At 43.4% G+C, this 18,524-nt stretch overlaps 1 protein-coding gene across 2 annotated transcripts in view; it reads left to right on the plus strand.

Annotated features, from left to right (window-relative positions):
* Nucleotides 1-18,524, plus strand: part of ABCA5 (ATP binding cassette subfamily A member 5) — a 1,464,780-nt gene that overhangs the window by 245,737 nt on the left and 1,200,519 nt on the right. For both annotated transcript variants that reach the window (XM_078654285.1, XM_078654286.1), the window contains exon 10: nucleotides 10,758-10,926. In XM_078654285.1, the coding sequence (XP_078510411.1) occupies nucleotides 10,758-10,926 (169 nt within the window). The remainder of the gene's footprint in view (nucleotides 1-10,757; nucleotides 10,927-18,524) is intronic.

The raw sequence follows: 18,524 nt of genomic DNA on the forward strand, positions 1-18,524 counted from the left end.
GCCACCCCTCTAAGACGTTATTAAGGTGAGCCCACATACAGATTATGGGTAAACGAAATACAAGCACCATCACACAGGCTCCTGTAGGTCCTACTGTTCTTCCGCCCACCTTTGAGAGCATGCTGGAAAATGCCTTCCATTTAGTTAGCACGGAAATAGCTTATACTGAGAGGAGAATGTCAATGGGCCTCATGAGTTCACAGCCCCAACAAGACTGCCTTATCAATACTGTGCCGCTTTCTCCTATGGTCATAATAACTAATCCCTCTTTGTCGGCCATTCCACCGGTGGCTCAACTTGGGGGCAGTTGTCCAACCATTATCATTGACTCACAGCTGGATTCTGATGCTCCAGCTGCTAACCCTTCCCTGACCCTGAGTAACAAGACTGTCGGAGAGAAAAGGAAAAGAGGCCCAGCAAAACTAACATTAAATAAAAGGAAACAACCTCCACGTAACAAGAGCCAACCCACACCTCAGAGTATGTGGACTAGAGGGAAACAACCATTAGGGGGTTTCACCGACAACAATGAGTCTTTGCAATCAGCTGAGGGGGACACAGCTATAACCCCCCCTAAAGAAGGATATAACTCCGCCAGTACACAGACAGAGCATACAAATGACAGTGTTACTCAAAAAAAGCTACATAGGAATTTTATTGAGACTATAGTGGACACACTTTTTAAACAAATGGAAAGTCAAATGATCAAACAGTTTAATACAATTTTTAAAAGATTAGACAGATTGGAAAATCTGGTAAAAAAGGAAGATGCAAAAAGGAAGGGGGTAATCAGTCTTGATCTACTGAGGGGAGAACAGCTATTGAAAGATATGGAGACTGCTAGTAAGGGCATTTTGGGAGGTGGGCCAATTACCACTAGTAGTACACCAGTATCTAATACTGTACCCAGGGATGCCTCTGCAGGCAAAAGTAAATCTGTAACAGTATTGCAGCATACCCCTGCTACGGCTGCTGCTGCAGTTGGACCACCATGCCCCGCTAGTGCGGTTGCTGGCACCTCAAAAGGAAGACCTAGCTCAGACACTAGGAAGACGGGAAATACAACTAACATGGGTTCAGTTAAGGGACATGTCGCTGACGCCAGGCCCATAAAACATCCTGGGCCAGCATTGCACTTGCCCCCGACGCCTGCCCTTATGTTTTGATCTTAGCAGGTGTACCTCTGCTTAAGGAGGGACAAGGTGAGTCCTGAGTCTAGCTGAATAACAAGTGTATCGACTGGTTGGTTAAACATAAAGGGGTAGGGCCAAATATCTCGAGTGAAATTCTGTCAGTCCGCCGTGTGAGCTGGGTTGGTCCCCTATTTAAGAACATTAATGGAGACTGCATCGTAATTAATTTTAGGCACCCCTCAACATCAAGATTCATACTCAATAGCAACAACATCTATCCTAGCCCTCCAACTGTCGTAACTCCTTTATCATTGGGTTACTTTTACAGGCCCCCACATAGATTACCTGGCCCTGGTCCACCACCCTACCCACTGTTTAATAGATTCAGCATACTATCTGAGCTAGAGACCCAGGACTGACCACTAGTTATCCCTCCAGATATAACATGCAGTGATTACCTGAATGCAACTGGATCTGTTGAAGGACTAATAACCTGTTCTCCTATAGAGGAGTCGAATGGTAATATCATGGTTGTACCGTCACCTGACCCGAAAATAAACGCTTATGCCATTGCCACCCCTATATTGTCTGACAAACTAACAATTTTGAGTTGGAACATTGCTGGCCTAAATACAAAAATGAAATCTAGGGACTGGTTAGATTATGTTACGAACTATGATATTCTAATGTTCCAAGAAACTTGGTGCACTAGTTCTCTGCTCCTTGAGGGTTATAGCTGCCATAACCAAACTGCAGCCGTTTCGGCTATGGGCCGTCCGAGTGGGGGCCTATCTATTTGGGTTAAGATTATATCAGAAGCTAAAATTGAACCCTTGAAGATCAATGACATGAATTTCCAGGCCCTAATTTATACTAATAGGATAAAGCTATGTTTAATCAATTTTTATAATAACGACTTCACAACACATCCAAATACAAATTTTATAACATTGTTTGATTTTATTGCTGGAATTGTGGATTGGCAAAAGTATGGTAAACTTGATGGCATCTGTGTTGGAGGTGATTTTAATGCCCACATTTATTCTCAACCCCCCCCCCCCCTGCAAAAGAGGGGAAGAACTGTTGAATCATCTAGCCACACGAGACTTAGTCAATGTTATGGAGAAGGTAAATACTACCGTGAACACAGGACCTGTGGCCACTTATATTGGGCGTGGGAGCTCAACCACAATAGATTATGTTTTTATATCTCCCCTGCTCGGGGACTGTCTATTAGAGGCTGAGGTTGTCAACACCATATATAGTGACCATAACTCTATTTTGTCCACTTTTAAATCTTTCAAAAAACCGTGTAAACGCAAAGAACCTGGGGCAAAAAATCTGGTGGCGTCAACGGACAAACTTATGGTAGTTTGGAAGGGGATAGACAAAAGGGGGTCTTAACCCGTACAATTAAAAAGTACCCTTCGTTAGTGTCTGTCTGTTTATCTTGTGATAATTCTGGACATGACATTATCAAGGCTTTTACAGGGTTGTGCCTGGCCATAAAAAAGGAGATTTCTAAACCCGCCCCAGCCAATAATAATAAAAATCCCAGGTGGTTCGACACTTCGTGTTCTAGAGCAAACCGCGAATTACGGGCTGCTCTTATGGCTGATCCACGGGACCTGCCTTTGGTGAGGAGACTTAGGTCAAGTTACAAGCGCACCGTAAAAACACGAACAGAAGAGCTATTAAAAGATCAATGGGAATCCCTCGCACGCACGGCGGCACTGAGAGATGTCGCCGGATTCTGGGTTGATGTTAAGAACTTGAGATCAATTGGATCAAACATCACCCCCATAAACTGTAATATATCAGGGGATATGTGGGTGGACCATTTCTCAAGCATTTATGCTGCACCACACCCAGTAACGGAAATATATCACGCCTCTATGGCATTGAACATCTCAATAACGGAGGTGGAAGATGCTATCTCCCAAAGTGCAAGCAATAAAGCACCTGGTCCCGACGGATTATCCATCGACCAAATTAAATCAGAACTGGACTTTTGGTCACCTTTATTGTGCAATATCTTTAACAATTTATCGAACAGCCAAGTCCCGGCAACCTGGTCAAACAGCATTATTGTGCCAATCTTTAAGAAAGGCGATAGACTAGATCCTCGCTGTTACCGCCCCATATCCTTAATAGACAATACCCTGAAGATTCTAGGAAGGGTTACTTTTAATAAGATCAGGACCTGGGCAGAGGAAAACATGATTACACACCCATGTCAGTTAGGCTTTAGAAGCAATGTGGGGACTGTCGAGCAATGCTTAAATTTAAATTTATTATCGGCTAAATACACCATTGCCAAAAAATCCCCATTGTATTTGGGGTTTATGGATTTAAGTTATTGTTATTGTTATCTGGGGTTTGTATAGCGCCAAATCACCGTCAGGTCTCTAGGCGCTCATGACCGCGACAGTAACAACAACTGAGTAAATAAACAGAAGGTACACATGTGACAACATTACTCAAATAGAGCAGAAAGCTTCCCTAAACAGGAGTGTTTTCAAGGACTTCCTAAAATGCAGAAGGTTTACTTCTTTACGGAGAGACTCCGGGTTTGTTCCACATCAGTGGGACCTGAACAGAAAAAGATCTCCCTCCCTTGGTTGCCATTTTAAAATGCGGACAGGACAACAATTGGGAGTTAGAAGACCTAAGCATTCGTTTGGGATTATAGACCCCAAGACGTTCTTTTATGTAGGCAGGTGCATGCCCATAGATTGCCTTATGGGCAATACATAAACTTTTAAACTGCCTGCACAATAATGGGGAGGCATGGGTCTGTCTAGGTAATCTAAAAATCAATCGCGCTGCATCATTCAGAGTTACCTGCAAGCGATTAATCAAGGTTTTTGGCAGACCTAAGTAGAGTGCGTTCCCATAATCTATCCTTAAGATTATTGTAGCCGAGACAATGGTACGGAGCATATTTAAAGAAAGTAGGGGAACTAGCTTGAGCAGCTGCCTAATTAGGTTAGTACATGTCCCAACAACAGAGGATATCTGGCTAGCCATTGTCAGCTCGTGGTCGATCTTAATACCAAAGCTTTTTACATTGGGGCACGGTTTTGGGGTGGGGCCAAGTTCTTGGGGCCAAAACAAATCGCTCCAGGGCGAGGCAGCAGTTGAAACCACCAAAACCTCAGTTTTTTCCGGGTTTATCTTCAACCGATTAGCCGTCATCCAGCTAACCGTATATCTAAGTATATTCTGGGCCTGAATCTGTGCAGATGCCGTGTTGTCAATACTCAGTAACAACTGAGTATCATCGGCGTAATTAAAATTCTGCAGCCCATGCTTGCCAAGGAATCTATCAGTGGTTGCAGGTAGTGATTGAACAAGAGTGGGGACAATGCAGAGCCCTGTGGGACTCCGCACTCAAGAGCACCCACCTCAGATATACAATCCCCTAATTGAATCCTCTGAGTCCTCCCCAAAAGAAAGGATTTTAGCCATTGATGTGCTAAATCCTTTATCCCAAACGCGGCCAGTCTGTCCAGAAGCAGGGCATGGCTGACAGTATCAAATGCCACTGATAGATCTAAAAGTATCAGGGCACTTGGTTTCTTACTGTCAGCCATGCCTCTAAGCTCATCCAGCACCGAGAGCATTACTAACTCGGTGCTGTGATGTGCACGGAACCCCGCTTGACGCTCATGGAGTAAAAGGTGTAACTCCAGGAACGAAGACAGGGACTTCAGCACATGTTGTTCCAGGATCTTGGACAAGAAAGGCAGCTGGGATATTGGCCTATAGTTTTTTAGAATAGCCGGGTCAGCTCCCGGCTTTTTTATCAGGGGCTTGACTCGTGCTTCTTTAAAGCTAGCTGGTAAAAGGCCAGTGTCTAACGAATTGTTTAAGAGGGAGATAATATGGTCCTCTAGAACAGGGAGCGCCAGACAGAAAACTCTGGGAGGGCATGGGTCCGCAGGGGAACCGGACTTAGTTCTACTCATAAGCTGCCCAAGAGTTGTAGAGTCTATACCTGGGAACCTAGAGATGGTGGATTTCGGGGGAGCTTGAGAAACCTGTAATGTAAAGGGACCACTAGAGGTACCATTCTTAATGTCAGACAGAATAGTTACCACTTTCTCAAGAAAGTAACGTTGAAAGGTATTACAATCTATCGTTATTTCTGACTTATCATCTTTCTTGCTCCGTTCTTTTAAGATTTTAAAGGTTTCTTTCTGAATATTATCTGCATTATTTATACGGGTTTCATAATATTCCGCTTTTGCTAACACAATAAGCTTTTTATATAGATTCAAAGCTATTTTGTACTGTTCCCGGTCTGTGCAGTCTTTTGTTTTCCTCCAGCATCTCTCAAGATGGCGAAGCTTTCTATTGTGGTCCTTCAGAGGCGGGGTAAACCAAGGGGCCCCTTTTCCAGCACCCTTTATTTTCTGTATCCTTTCAGGTGCTATCTGGTCAATAACCTGTCTGAGGTTCCACACTATAGCGTTATAGTCCTGATCCAGATCACCATAAGAGACCAATGGTTGCATATACTTAGGAAAGACGTCACTTAAGGCTTTAGAATCAACTTTTTTCCATTGATGTACTTTTTTAGTTTTCAAGGGAAGTTTAAACAAATCGCTATCAATAGGGATATCACACTGAAGTAAATAATGGTCAGACCAAATACAGGGTAAAATATTCGTAAGGACCACCTCTGGATCAGAGGTCCAGATTAGGTCAAGGGTGTGACCCTTAATATGCGTTGGAGCTTCTACAAGCTGTTCAAGGCCCAGTGACGTCATGAATGTCTCCAACTGGCAAGTTGTCAAATCTTTACGGGACCTATCCCAATGGACATTAAAATCTCCTGTTACCAAAACTTTTTTATATCGAGTACAGATATCTGAGACAATGGGGGCGAATAATTCATTGAACACTGGAGTGCATTTTGGCGGGCGATAGACAGTAAGAACAATAAGACAAATATTGTTCAAGATAATCTTCACTCCAAGTATATCCGCTGAATCTACTGTTTCAGCCATTAATTTAACAACTGGTAGATGTTTTTTAAACAGAATTGCTACCCCCGCCGCCCCCCCCCCCCGAGCATTATCAGCACGATTGTGCCAGACGACGTCGTATCCATTTGGGAGGGCTGCTATAATATCGGGTGATGAGTTATCACCTAACCACGTTTCAGTAAGGGTTAGGGCGTCTATATCCTTGTCCTGAAGAAGAGTAACAATTTCCAGGTGATGTTTTTGAAGCGACCTTGTATTCAGGCTGGCGAGCTTCAGAGGGGGCGGGTGGAAAATGGACCTGCAGCTAAGGGGTCGAAGGATATTAGTCTCCTTTAGTTTAGTCAGAGTAGTTGAATTTAGGGTCTGCCTACCTGAGTCTAATTGCTGTAACTTACTCGAAGAATATGTCAGCCGCCCGCCAGGGGTACTGGCCCCTGGGCCCGATCGTCCGCGGGCGCAGACGGGCAAGACTCTGGCTCGACTCCGGCGCGATTGCGGCGCGCCCGCTGCGCGTCATCATGACAGGTTTTTGTAGTGGACTCGCGGTCATGCCTGAGCACTAGAGTGCTCACAAGATGGCGCCGCGAAACGTCCCAAAAGTACCCCCAAGATGGCTGTTAAGGAAGTAAATACCGGCTACAGACCCGCTAAATCAGCGGTGATTATGCCAAATACAGTGCAAAAAATGCGCTACACTATGGGATTAAAAGCAGGGGTTAAGAACAAAAAAGAAAAAATTAAAGTTTGGACCAAATAGGTATTTTAAAATTCACACCGTTGCACACAGAACTCACACCCAGGCGCAGGATATTCAAAATGCGCTGCGAGGACTGAACACGCCTTGTCAAGTTCAGCTTTTGATTTTGTTAATCGTTCCCACTTATGGTCTGTTTTGTTAAACTATAGGTTAGATGCGTCACTTGTTTATTTTTTAGCTCACCTACATAGTGACTTGAAAGCCCGCGTTCGAATAAATAATGTCAGTGAAGTCTCAGGGGACATTTTAATCAGCAGGGGGGTCAGACAAGGTTGTGTCCTGGCCCCCTGCTTTTTATCTTGTACATAAATGAATTGAGTAACTCTTTGTGTAAATTAACTAGTGATGTCCTGAATATTAATAGAAAACCACTTCCCGCACTTCTCTACGCGGATGATGCGGTCCTTATGGGCCGCACTCCCAATGCATTACGCACTTTAATAACAGGCTTCGTTCTATATATGGCCGACCTTGGTCTATGCACTAATTTTAGTAAATGCTTTATAATGTCCTGTGGCCCAAAAAAGCATAAAATTTGTCATATTGTGCCAGGGAATAATGTTTTAAAAAGCACCAGCACTTTCCCTTACTTAGGTCTGCTGTTCTCCGATTCTGGATCTTGGCAGCCTCATGTTGCCAGCAGGAGGAACAAAATGGGCAAAGCCATCAATTCCATTATCAGCCTCCGCCAACCCAAACACGCCGAGGCAATAATACCACTGCTACAAATTTACAAAACTCAATGTATACCTACAGGAACGTATGGTGCAGAGGTGTGGGGTTACTCGAATTGTATCAACATACAGATCGAGGAGAATAGATTCTGTAGGAAGGTTCTCGGGGGGTCATCTCTGCTCCAACTTATGTTTGCCATAGGGAATTGAATCTCCCACATATAGAGGACTTTATAAGATCTAGGCCCGCCTTGTTTTGGTTGAAAATATGGCGAAATCCTGCTGCCTCTTTGACCCGTGAAATTATCACGGATTGTCTAAAATGCAAGCGGGCTAATTACATACCCTGGCTTAGGGCAGTAGAGAAAAGCTTAGTAAGCGTGGAGAAGGGGCATCTATTCTCATCACCCCTAACTATTGATTGCTCCCATAAGAACTTAGTAAAAAGGGCTTTGTATGACCAGTACAGAAAGGAGAGGGAAAGGACCGAGCTTGTAAAGCCTACTATCATAAAGTACACCCCCCTTTTTGAAACATTTGGTAAGTCTAATAATATGCCCCAGGGTTACTTGCGGAAAAAATTGGGCAGATCTAATAGGAGTTTGTTGTTTCGTTTCAGGGACGGGAGCATTAAAAATGTACTTTGCTTCCCATTAGGTTTTAATAAACATTTGGAAAACTTAAGCTGTCCTTGTAATTCTGGTGGTAAACAAAGCCTTTTACATTTTATGTTTTTCTGTGGTTTTTATGTAAAATATACTAAACATTACCTAATCCCATATTTTAGAGAGAATGCCCTGATGGATTTTAATTTAGCATTTAGAGATTTAATGATGCTAGGCACTGATGATGTAATCTTCAGAGTTAGCCGCTTTTTCCAATTCGCTGTTCGTTCTTGAGCAACAATGAACATGGTCAGATAAAGTTTGCACTACTTTTGCATAGTTTGCACTTTTGTATATTTGCACTAGTGGTTGTATTTTTACACCTATTATAGCTAATTAGTTTGTGTATTGCTTCTACTGTGGCATATACATGGCTAAACATAATACACGTTGTACCCTAATATAAAGTTACTGGAAGCCTATTTTATAAAACTAATTGTGCCACTTTCTATCAGCTTTTTAAATGCTTGTTTTATTGCTTTTATTAGGATGAATTGTTGTGATGTACCTGTACTTTTATGGATTGTTTTTATATCCGAATAAAGATCTTTTGACTTTGATATCATACATTTCCCACATTTACAGCACCCAAACACATTTCACTTTCCTGTTTTTCCCCTTCCTACTTCATTCTCCTTGATTTCAGCAGTAAAATGTTGCTCTTTTCTTTTTTGGACACCAGACTCCCTCTAGCATCAGCACAATTATCACCCACAAAGTATTCTACCTTTTTATTCACCATGCCAAACCTTTGATTAAGGAATTGATCTTCGAACTCTATTGCTAATAATCCATTGAAAGTGTGAACTATACCAGAGTTGCTCTCTTCAACCTTCTCACATTCACCTCTATCCCTGCTCCAGATATGACCTGGATTGTTCACAAAGTGTTCTTCCACCCCAGATGTCACCAACCTTTTCTGCAATGAGAGCTGCTCATATTCACTGAAAATCATCCTGAGCTACTAAGATTAGTGATGTAGTAGTGACCACCCCATCTAAGATTGTCAGCAGTGATCACGACAGGGCATTTGGCAGGGTTGCTAGCAGTAAAGTAAAAAAGCATTATCTATTTGCAATCCCACTAACTGGGTAATACAAACAGCAGTAGCTGCAGAGTCCCTGGCACCAAGTGTGAGTAATACATCTCTCCAACTCAAATAATAGCTTTAAATACATTTTGAAAATGCAACCATTTTTCTCTGAACAACACTTTGTGAGTACTGAAAATACATTCATTTTCCTTGCGAAGAAATGTTTTTTAATATTGGTATACATATAATGATTCAACCAAGCAAAGGTTTCTGTAGTAGGAGGCTGGTCTGCACACAGGAGAGTTATTGACAGGGAGTTATAAAGCTACTAGTGGCCCGCGACCTACTCGTTGGAGATGCCTGCTTTACACATTTTCTAAATATTTATACACATTTTTCCAGAGTGTAACCTCTCACCTTGCTTATAATATTTATCTCTAACTTTGCTGTCTCCTCTTGCAACTCCAAAATCAACTTACAAACCCCAAAGCTCCCAGCTCCACTTTTTGATTGACATCAATTTCCCTCCTGGCATCCTCCATTGACACAACCTCTACTCCATGTTAATACCTTTGGATCTACTCACAGAACCTTTAAAGGTCCCTTAAAATTAAAGGTAGCTTGAGGTTCCCATCTCCTCTACCTTTCATACAATCTTTCTTGGACTAAATATATCATAATCCCTAGGTGACTTATTTTCCTGTCTCATACTTCACCATCCTCATATCCAGGTTTTTGTTACCCAGCTTTGAAAATTAATGTAATCTCTGCCTAAGATTTATCTTTGAGATACTCGCCAAATAAATATCTTTTCAAATAATAATTAAATTGAAATACATGTGTACGGTTCGACAGTTAAGCATCTTGGTTGTAGCTGGTACAGAAAGTCCTGAGAATATAACTTGGAAATAGGGTTTCAAATTGTGTCCACTCACTAGATACAATTTTGGCTAAATATGGTAGTGAAAAGTTTTCAAAATATGGTAGTCATTTACAATAACTGAAGAGGTAATATAGTCAAATGACTACATGGTCAACTATGGTACCTGGAGAAATCAATGCTAACCCCAATTTTCCAGTAACTCAGTTGTGTGATCCCAAACACTTCAAACTCTCTCTGCTCTGGTTTTCTAATCTGCCGCTATGATAACATTTGCGGTTCCTAGCAGCATTAGTTACATATGCCCATCTCTTCTGTACCGGTCATACAGTTGCTACCTTTTGATTGAGTTCCAGTCTCTATTTTGGAGTTTCTTTGAAATACTCCATCAGATGTCTCAATTTCCAACCATTATTATAATGTTCTTCAGGACCCACCACTCGCTATCTTGCCCAGTGCATTTCACACTGCATTTACCCATTTGGGGAAAGAAGACATTCCTGTTTATCTTATGTGATGCACTTTCCTATCATCATACACCATTTTTGTAGCTTGTTCACATTCAGTAGTCCCTATCTTTGCCCTAAGTGTTGTTAACATTGTGGCTATTTGTTTTACTAGGCGAGTATGGGCTCCGGCGATCACCTTTTTTCTTTTTGAAGCCTTCCTACTGGTCAAAGAAAAGAAGATATTACAGTGAGCTGGATGAGAGTACTTTGAACAGAAATTTAAGCATCAATGAAATGGCTGAACCAGTATCTGAAGAATTTCAGGGAAAGGCAGCTATCAGGTATTATAACATCACTCACAATTCTAATCAACACGTCTTCTATTGAGAGGTCTCTTTAAATGTTGTATGAAAATGCAAAAAACTCAAAGATATTTAATATTAAATATTAGGATCAGTTGACATTGCTTTTTGATTTACCAACTGCAGTACATCATTTGCCAGTCTTAAAATTCCTCAAATACTAATTATGGTATTTGATACTTGCTGACCGCTATGTAAACCAAAGCTTCTTTATATTATTTTTTATCAAATATGACTACAGAACACAGAAAAAATAAAAAGAATCCCACTGGGTTTGAGAAACAAATCATGCTTAATAATTAAAAAGCAAAACCAAAATCTTAATTTTCTGTATAAGGGCTTCTGCTGTCTCTACAGAAAAGTAAAATAAACAGTCCTTGTCATAGAGATTGAAGTAGCCATTGTTCTGCTTGAGTGTAGTGTGCATAAGTTAAATGTTTAGTGAACATGAAGTCTGGGGAAGTACTGTGTAGAATGCATTGAGAATCAGGAGCCTTTGAAGAGATCTAAGGATCATTGTAATCTGGTCTCTTCTTCTGGTACGAGTTAGAAGTCAGGTGGATATATTTTCACTGGTTGCAATATTGTTGTCAGTTTGTGTGTCAAGGCAGATATATAGAAGGCAAGATCCAATCAAAGCATTTTATACAGACTTTATTGGTAAAGGACAGATTTTCTTCTGCAGTTTGATTTGCCAAAAGCATGTTACTTATACCATTTGATATGTTAACCTCGTGGGACAGGTCAGTATCAAAATAGATGTCTAGTTTTGAGTACGGCGTTAGATGGACCCACAAATTAAACCATAGCATTGGTCTAGACATGGATTCCATGTGTCCAAGTAGTTCTTGAGCTTGATTCGTGAAACATTGAGATTAAATAAATAATCATTAAAATGTTGTGCCAGAGTCTGGAAGGTGTTTTGCCTTTTAGGCATCATTAGCTTGTGGCTGGAGAAAAGGAAAGTCAGTTCTGTATGAGTGGCCGGTTTAAAAAAGCTTGACAACACTGCTGTTTATCAAATGTAAATTTGATATTCTACATTGGAGAAGCACATATTATCCCCTCATAATAAATGGTAACTAAAGGCAAGACTTTTTTTTGTTGATTTATGAGTGTGTGTCAAATGGACTTTATTTTAAACTCCCAAATAAGGCAGAATAGAAATTGTCAGGGCATTTGGACTATTTAAGGGATCTCAGTAAAGCAAAATGTTACAAGGTGGCTGCTGTATGCATCATGGAAGTATAAAGAGTGCTGTGAGACTAAAGGGAACATGATGGTTAATGCATGCCAGTGATGAAATAAAACACATTTTCCAGTCTGTCTAGCTTTTAATAAATATCCAGAAGGCAAAGGGAACATAGAAGGATGTACTTATAATGTATGGCCTCATTACGATGTAGGTCAGAGTTTCCTCCCGTCACTGACTCAGAAAAGGGACCGACTGACTCGTGGTCGGAGGTTCCTCCCAACCGATTACGATGTGACCAAACACTGTTCGGTCGTATTTCCATTGACTCCTATGGGAGCCCATGTTTCACCCAACAACACAGGCTCTTATGGGGGTGGGGGGAAAACTCTGCACCTTAACACAGGCACCCCATGGTTTATCCCACAGAGTGCAGTGTTTTACAGAGGGGTCCCTTAGGTACCCCCTCGCCCCCAACTGGAGGCCGCAGGATGAAGGGGGCCCCAAAAGTCACTTTCCGACAGCCTTTTCATACGGACAGGCTGAATCGGAAATTCAGTTGATAGGGCTGTACGATGTGGGTCCGACCGACACAGATTCTCCGAGAGCCGGGAGGAACCGATTTCGAGAGACCGTGCAGTTTACAAATCGACCTTGAACATTGTAATAGGTTGGTCAGATTGTAAACCGGCCAAGTCGGTCGAAATGGGTCCCGATGCGGTATAGGAGATTCCGACTGTTGAGAGGAGGCTTTCTACCCGACATCGTAATCAGCCCTGTAGTGTCTTAGCCAGAAAATCATGGCATCTCATTATCCTCATTGAATTCAAAGTGAACTCTTCATAATTTACAAATTAATGTACTCATCATTATTTGGCAATGACCACCCCTGACCAGGAGAGGCATGTAGTTGGTACTAGAATCTGTATTTGTCAATCAAGTGCAATGACTCTGTGAAATGACTTGCTATTGGTTACTGGGTATTGCTTTTCCTGATCCACTATGAGTTTAGCTGCTCTGTGGTGACACCCTAGGCAAACCATGCAATTAATGCAGGTACATTTTTCCAGTTACCAATTTTTGTATTTCCCTTTTTTCTGTGAATTCGACAGTCATCCTAAATTGATGCCCTAAGCGACTGCAAGATTGTCAGTTGCCTATTTATCTATCTATTTGGAATTTGCCCTTTCTGCAGGGTCACCCTTAATTTTTTTGGGTTTATATGCTGAACATTATTTTTGCCAACTATAGCACTCTGTGCACTTGTACCCCAGGTAACCAGTTGTAAGTGCTTGTGCTCCTCTTTAAACATGACAACATTGGTATAATCCTGATTGGCATATTTAATGTACCTATAAGTCCCTATTATATGGTACCGAGGTGTACCCAGGCCTGCAACCAGTAGCCTGGCTGTGGAAGTTTTAACTGCAAATTTGACCTGTGAAACTAACCCCTTTTGATAGGCTGAAATCCTCCTTTTAAACATTCATAATCCACCCCTAAGTAGGCCTTATTGCCCATAAAGTGAGGGTGCATGGTATTTTAAAGTAGGGCATGTTAAAGTTTAATGTTAAACTACCTTACAGTGATAATGGCCTCAAAGATATTTTACTGTAACAGGTTTGGCTGTTCCATAGGAACCACATGGGATGTAATATTAAATAATAATCCTGTATCCCAGGAATAGGACTAGCTAGAAAAATAATTCAACAACTCTATTTAAAACTTCTTAGAAATTCAATTCAATTGTGAAGTCGGATTTGTTCTAAATATTACAAAAATGTAACTTTAAAAACAAAAGTTATCTTTACCCTGCTTGAAACCCCTAGAAGCAAAATTTGCATTTTTGTTCTCCCATATGGACAGGCAGTTATTGGCATTTAAATGCATGTAAATGAGGTGTGAACTTGCTCCCAGGAGCAAAACAATAGGCTGACCTGAATGGGCAGAAATTATCTCTCTAAACCTGTCAGAATAAGAAAGGGAGGCCGGGAGGATCCTTTTTGACATTGGAGTGTCAGCTCCTGCTTGAGTGTCACATTCTGCTTGACAGGCCTACTGGGGCTTGTCAAATGACATTTGGGGTGCACTTCATAGAGGCCTTGCCTATCACAGTCTGCCAAGAAGAATCCAAAGCAGGAGAAGCTCTGGGCGAGATAGGTTGACGATGTGGAACTGGTTGAAGGTTTTGGAACTGCAGAAAAATAGCAACCAGGGAGGGTTAATGAAATAGTGGTGGGATAAATCTCGCCTCTGTGTCTTTAATACATTCTAGCCTTTCTGACACCAAGGCTAGGAAAATCTAAATTCTGTTTCAAGATCGGTGGCTCATAATATGCTTATTCAAAACAATGAAATAGCATATTCAGCCTGATGAGCAATTGTTTACAATAAAAAATTCTAAACTTATTAACGTTTGACCTAAGAATATTATCTAAACCTGCACCAGCCCAGAAAGCCCTAGAGGCCATAGCCCCTCTGCGTGAATGGACGCCTAATGAATCAGTGTTGATGCCAGCCAAGGACATGATCCATTTAACCCAATAGGCCAAGGTGGGAGCCGAAACCGGTTTGTAGATTGATTGATACATTTTTATTGTTTGGTTACTCAAAACCATTACATTAAAACCGAAATTCAAAGTTACAAAAATTAAAACAACAAGTGAGTCAGCAGGCAAGTCTGTATAGTGGATCCCTGGACGCTGGTGGGCTCAAAGGAATAGTATCCATGATGGAGTGGCCCAGCGTGTATCTGCAAAGTCTCTATTCATTTGTGCCCTGGATGGCCATCAGCTTGGACCGTGTCTGTTGGATGAACTTGCCGAATGAGGCCATCTGCTTTACTATGGTCAATGTGTATAATTGATGGACCGCCTCCTTTGCGGTACGTGTCCCCACTTTTTTTTTTTTTTGGCAAGACCTTTATTTAACATTATACATGTACACAGTAGCGTGCCTACAACCCATTGATAGGGCCGGCTGCAAACGATTTGGTAGCAGAGAAAACGAAGTACACAGTCAATGACATGTAAAAGCATCCACTGATACATATCGAAGCAGACACCAACCGGTGCCCAGATTCCACTTACATCGTACACTAGCTTCGCATACATTAAAATATGGTCTTATTTTGCAATTTTATACAAACAACTTGCAACACCCCAACAACCCTCCACCCCATACCCCAGGAGTCAGGACTTGGCAGCATGTTGTAGTGCATAAGGTCGTAGGACGAATAACAACCATTACCCAGCTGTATGGCACATCAGGGAGAATCAGCTCAGAACCCTAGATCGTCAAGATCAATGTGTAGAACACAGCATTGATGCACCGATAACTCAACCACACTCCCATGCAGGTAGGTCACACAGAGAACTGCGGAAGAAAGAACTGGCAGCACGCATCCAGTACCCCAGTGCCGCCGACCCCACTCGCAGCCCATTACATTGAGTCCCCCTCTCCCGCCGACGGACCTCCATTGACACTGCTAGCACTATCATCGTCAGCCATGGAGAGCATATACACCGTATTTGGGCCCCAGAAATCACGTGGACGTGACCTCGCAGGAAGCCCCTCGTAATAGCAAACTAGCTGATCCCTGCAGAATGCCATATCTTGCAGCCACAGCTGTACATCAGGCGCTCTACTCCCTCCCCAAGCCATAGCCACTCGGCGTTTAGCAATCTGTAATGCCAATACTACCAACCGCCTTACACTCGCAGGCACACGGAGGCCAATCCCAACAAGCATAGTCGGATGTCCATCGCAACCTCAGTCGACGTCATTTTAGAGAGTGCCTCGGTCACAGCCATCCAGAAAGTATACACACGCGCGTAACCCCAGGCCAAGTGTACAAAGTCCGCATCATCCATCCCACATCGAACACATTGAGACGTCTCTCGAAGACCATACCTTACCAACTGAGATGGCGTATAGTACCACTAGTGCAAAAACTTATAATGAATAAGGAGAAAGTTGCCATTGGCCACGAACCCCCCGGTCATAGAACAGCACTCGGACCACTCATCATCAGTGAGTGGGTCAGGCAGGCACGCGTCCCACCTCGCCCTCGCCGTCACTGCGCCTCCCCCCTCATCCTCCTGCGAGGCTCGGTATAACCTGGAGAGCAACTTGGCCTTATCCGGTGCAGTGTATAGTAATTGCAAGGCACTCAGTGTCAAGGGTTCCTCCGGATATGTAGGATATAAGGCGTGTATTGCAGCTCGGAGCCGGACATATATAAACGTGGACATAACCACGTTCGGGGAGCGATCCGTCATAGCCTGCAATGAGAGGAAAGAGGCACCTGGAAAAAGTTTCCCAACCGTGTCGAGCCCCGCACCCTGCAGGACCTGCAAGGCCCCGATCTCGCTGGAGACCGAGATCTCTGTGTGGTACCGCAGTGGCATGTTAGGGGCATATAACGGCAGTCGGTCCGCTCGTTTACCCAGTTCTCGACAGGCATTAGCAGTGGAGCGAACCGTGTCTACCTCTCCCTTCTCAAACACAGAGTGCGTGTTGACTATCATTGCCTTCAGTGGAATAGGCAGGACTGCACTGGCTTCAAGCGCTACATGTGGCGTGTACGGCGGGGCCGACAGCCAATAGGCAGCAAACTGCGCCTGGGCGCACAAGTAGTATAGTTTCATATCTGGTACGGCGAAGCCCCCCAGCTCATACGGCTTAGTCAAGACATCCCATTTCACTCTTGGTTTCTTACCGGCCCAGGTTAACGCTATCAGCAGAGACTGCAGTCTGGCAAAGAAATGCGATTTAAGCAGGAGCGGAATATTAACAAAAAGATATAAGAATTTCGGAAGAACCACCATTTTTATTAGGGACACGCGATCGGCAAAGGTGAGCGGGAGTCGAATCCAACGTGCCACCTGGTCCTCTAGTTTAGAGATAGCCACTCCGTAATTAGCCCGAATGATTTCCTGACAGTCCCTATGCATCCAAATTCCAAGGTAACGGACCGGTTCCGTGGCCCACTCTAACGGGAACTCCAAGGGGAAGGGGGCCGCAACTTCAGTGAGTGGCAATATAACAGATTTCTCCCAATTAATGGAGAGACCAGAGAGACGGCTAAACCGAATAGATTCACGCAGCACGGAATCCAAATATCGCGCAGGTTCTCGCACATAAAGGACCATATCATCGGCATACATGGATACCGCCAGAGATCGAAGAGGAAACTTTAGGGCAGCGTCCGCATACCTTTGCCTCAGCACACACGCCAGTGGCTCCATCACAAGAGCAAATAGCAAAGGCGACAAGAGACAGCCCTGCTTTGTACCTCGCCGCACAGGGAACGAAGCTGACACATGGCCGTTCACCCGTACACGTGCAATTGGATTAGTGTAGAGCAGAGTCACCAGTGACGTAAAGAAGAATGGCACTCCCATACGATGTAAGATCGCAATCATATACCGCCATGCGACTGAGTCGAAGGCTTTCGCGGCGTCTAGCAAGACAGCTACCGCAGCCAAGTCTGGTTTGAGAAGATGTAACACCGCAAATATAGCCCGCAAATTGTGAGTGGTAGACCGGAGGGGGATAAAGCCAGACTGATCTGGCAGTACCATGACCGGGAGGAGCAGGCGCAGCCGAGTCGCCAACACTTTAGCAATGATTTTGACATCGGTGTTCATAAGAGACAAGGGCCGATACGATTCACATTTATTCGGCGGTTTACCTGGTTTCGGCAGTGCAACCAAAAGCGCCTCTCTCATTGTGGTCGGGAATTGACCCTGTTCTACCGCCTCCTGTAGGACCATCGCCAGGTGTGGTAGCAAAAGATCCATATATTCTTTATAAAATTCGGACGGCAAGCCATCAGTACCCGCTGCCTTGCCATTCGATAGGGATGCTATCGCATCCCTAAATTCCCCCTCGGTTATATTATGCATAAGGAACTCCTGTTGACCTCTCGAGAGCCAGACCAGCGCAATATCTTCAAAGTATTGTGCAATTTCCTCCTCCCCTGCCGTCTCCTTATGCTCATACATCTGTTCATAATATTTTGTAAAACAGGTCAGAATACCAGTCGCACTAGTGACAGTGGTGTCCCCGTCTTCTATTTCCTGTACTGCACAATGTCTAGCCCAAGGGTCTTTAACTCGATCCGCCAATCCTCGCCCCGGGCGTCCCCCCTCTGCATAATAACGCGCTCTGGTCTGTTTAGACAGGAATTTAACCTCCTGGTCCGCTAGTTCATTGTATTCAGTGACTTTTAAGCGAATACTGGCCAGCACAGACTCCTCAAAGTTTTCCTCCAGTCGCCGTTCAAGCAACAACAATTCTCCCTCCAACTTAGTCATTGCATCCCTCAACGATGTAAGCACACTCGATTGCAGGCCAATACACGCTCCCCTAATGGTCACTT

This window comes from Lissotriton helveticus, chromosome 7 (genome assembly GCF_964261635.1).
Source record: "Lissotriton helveticus chromosome 7, aLisHel1.1, whole genome shotgun sequence".
Lineage (NCBI taxonomy): Eukaryota > Metazoa > Chordata > Amphibia > Caudata > Salamandridae > Lissotriton > Lissotriton helveticus.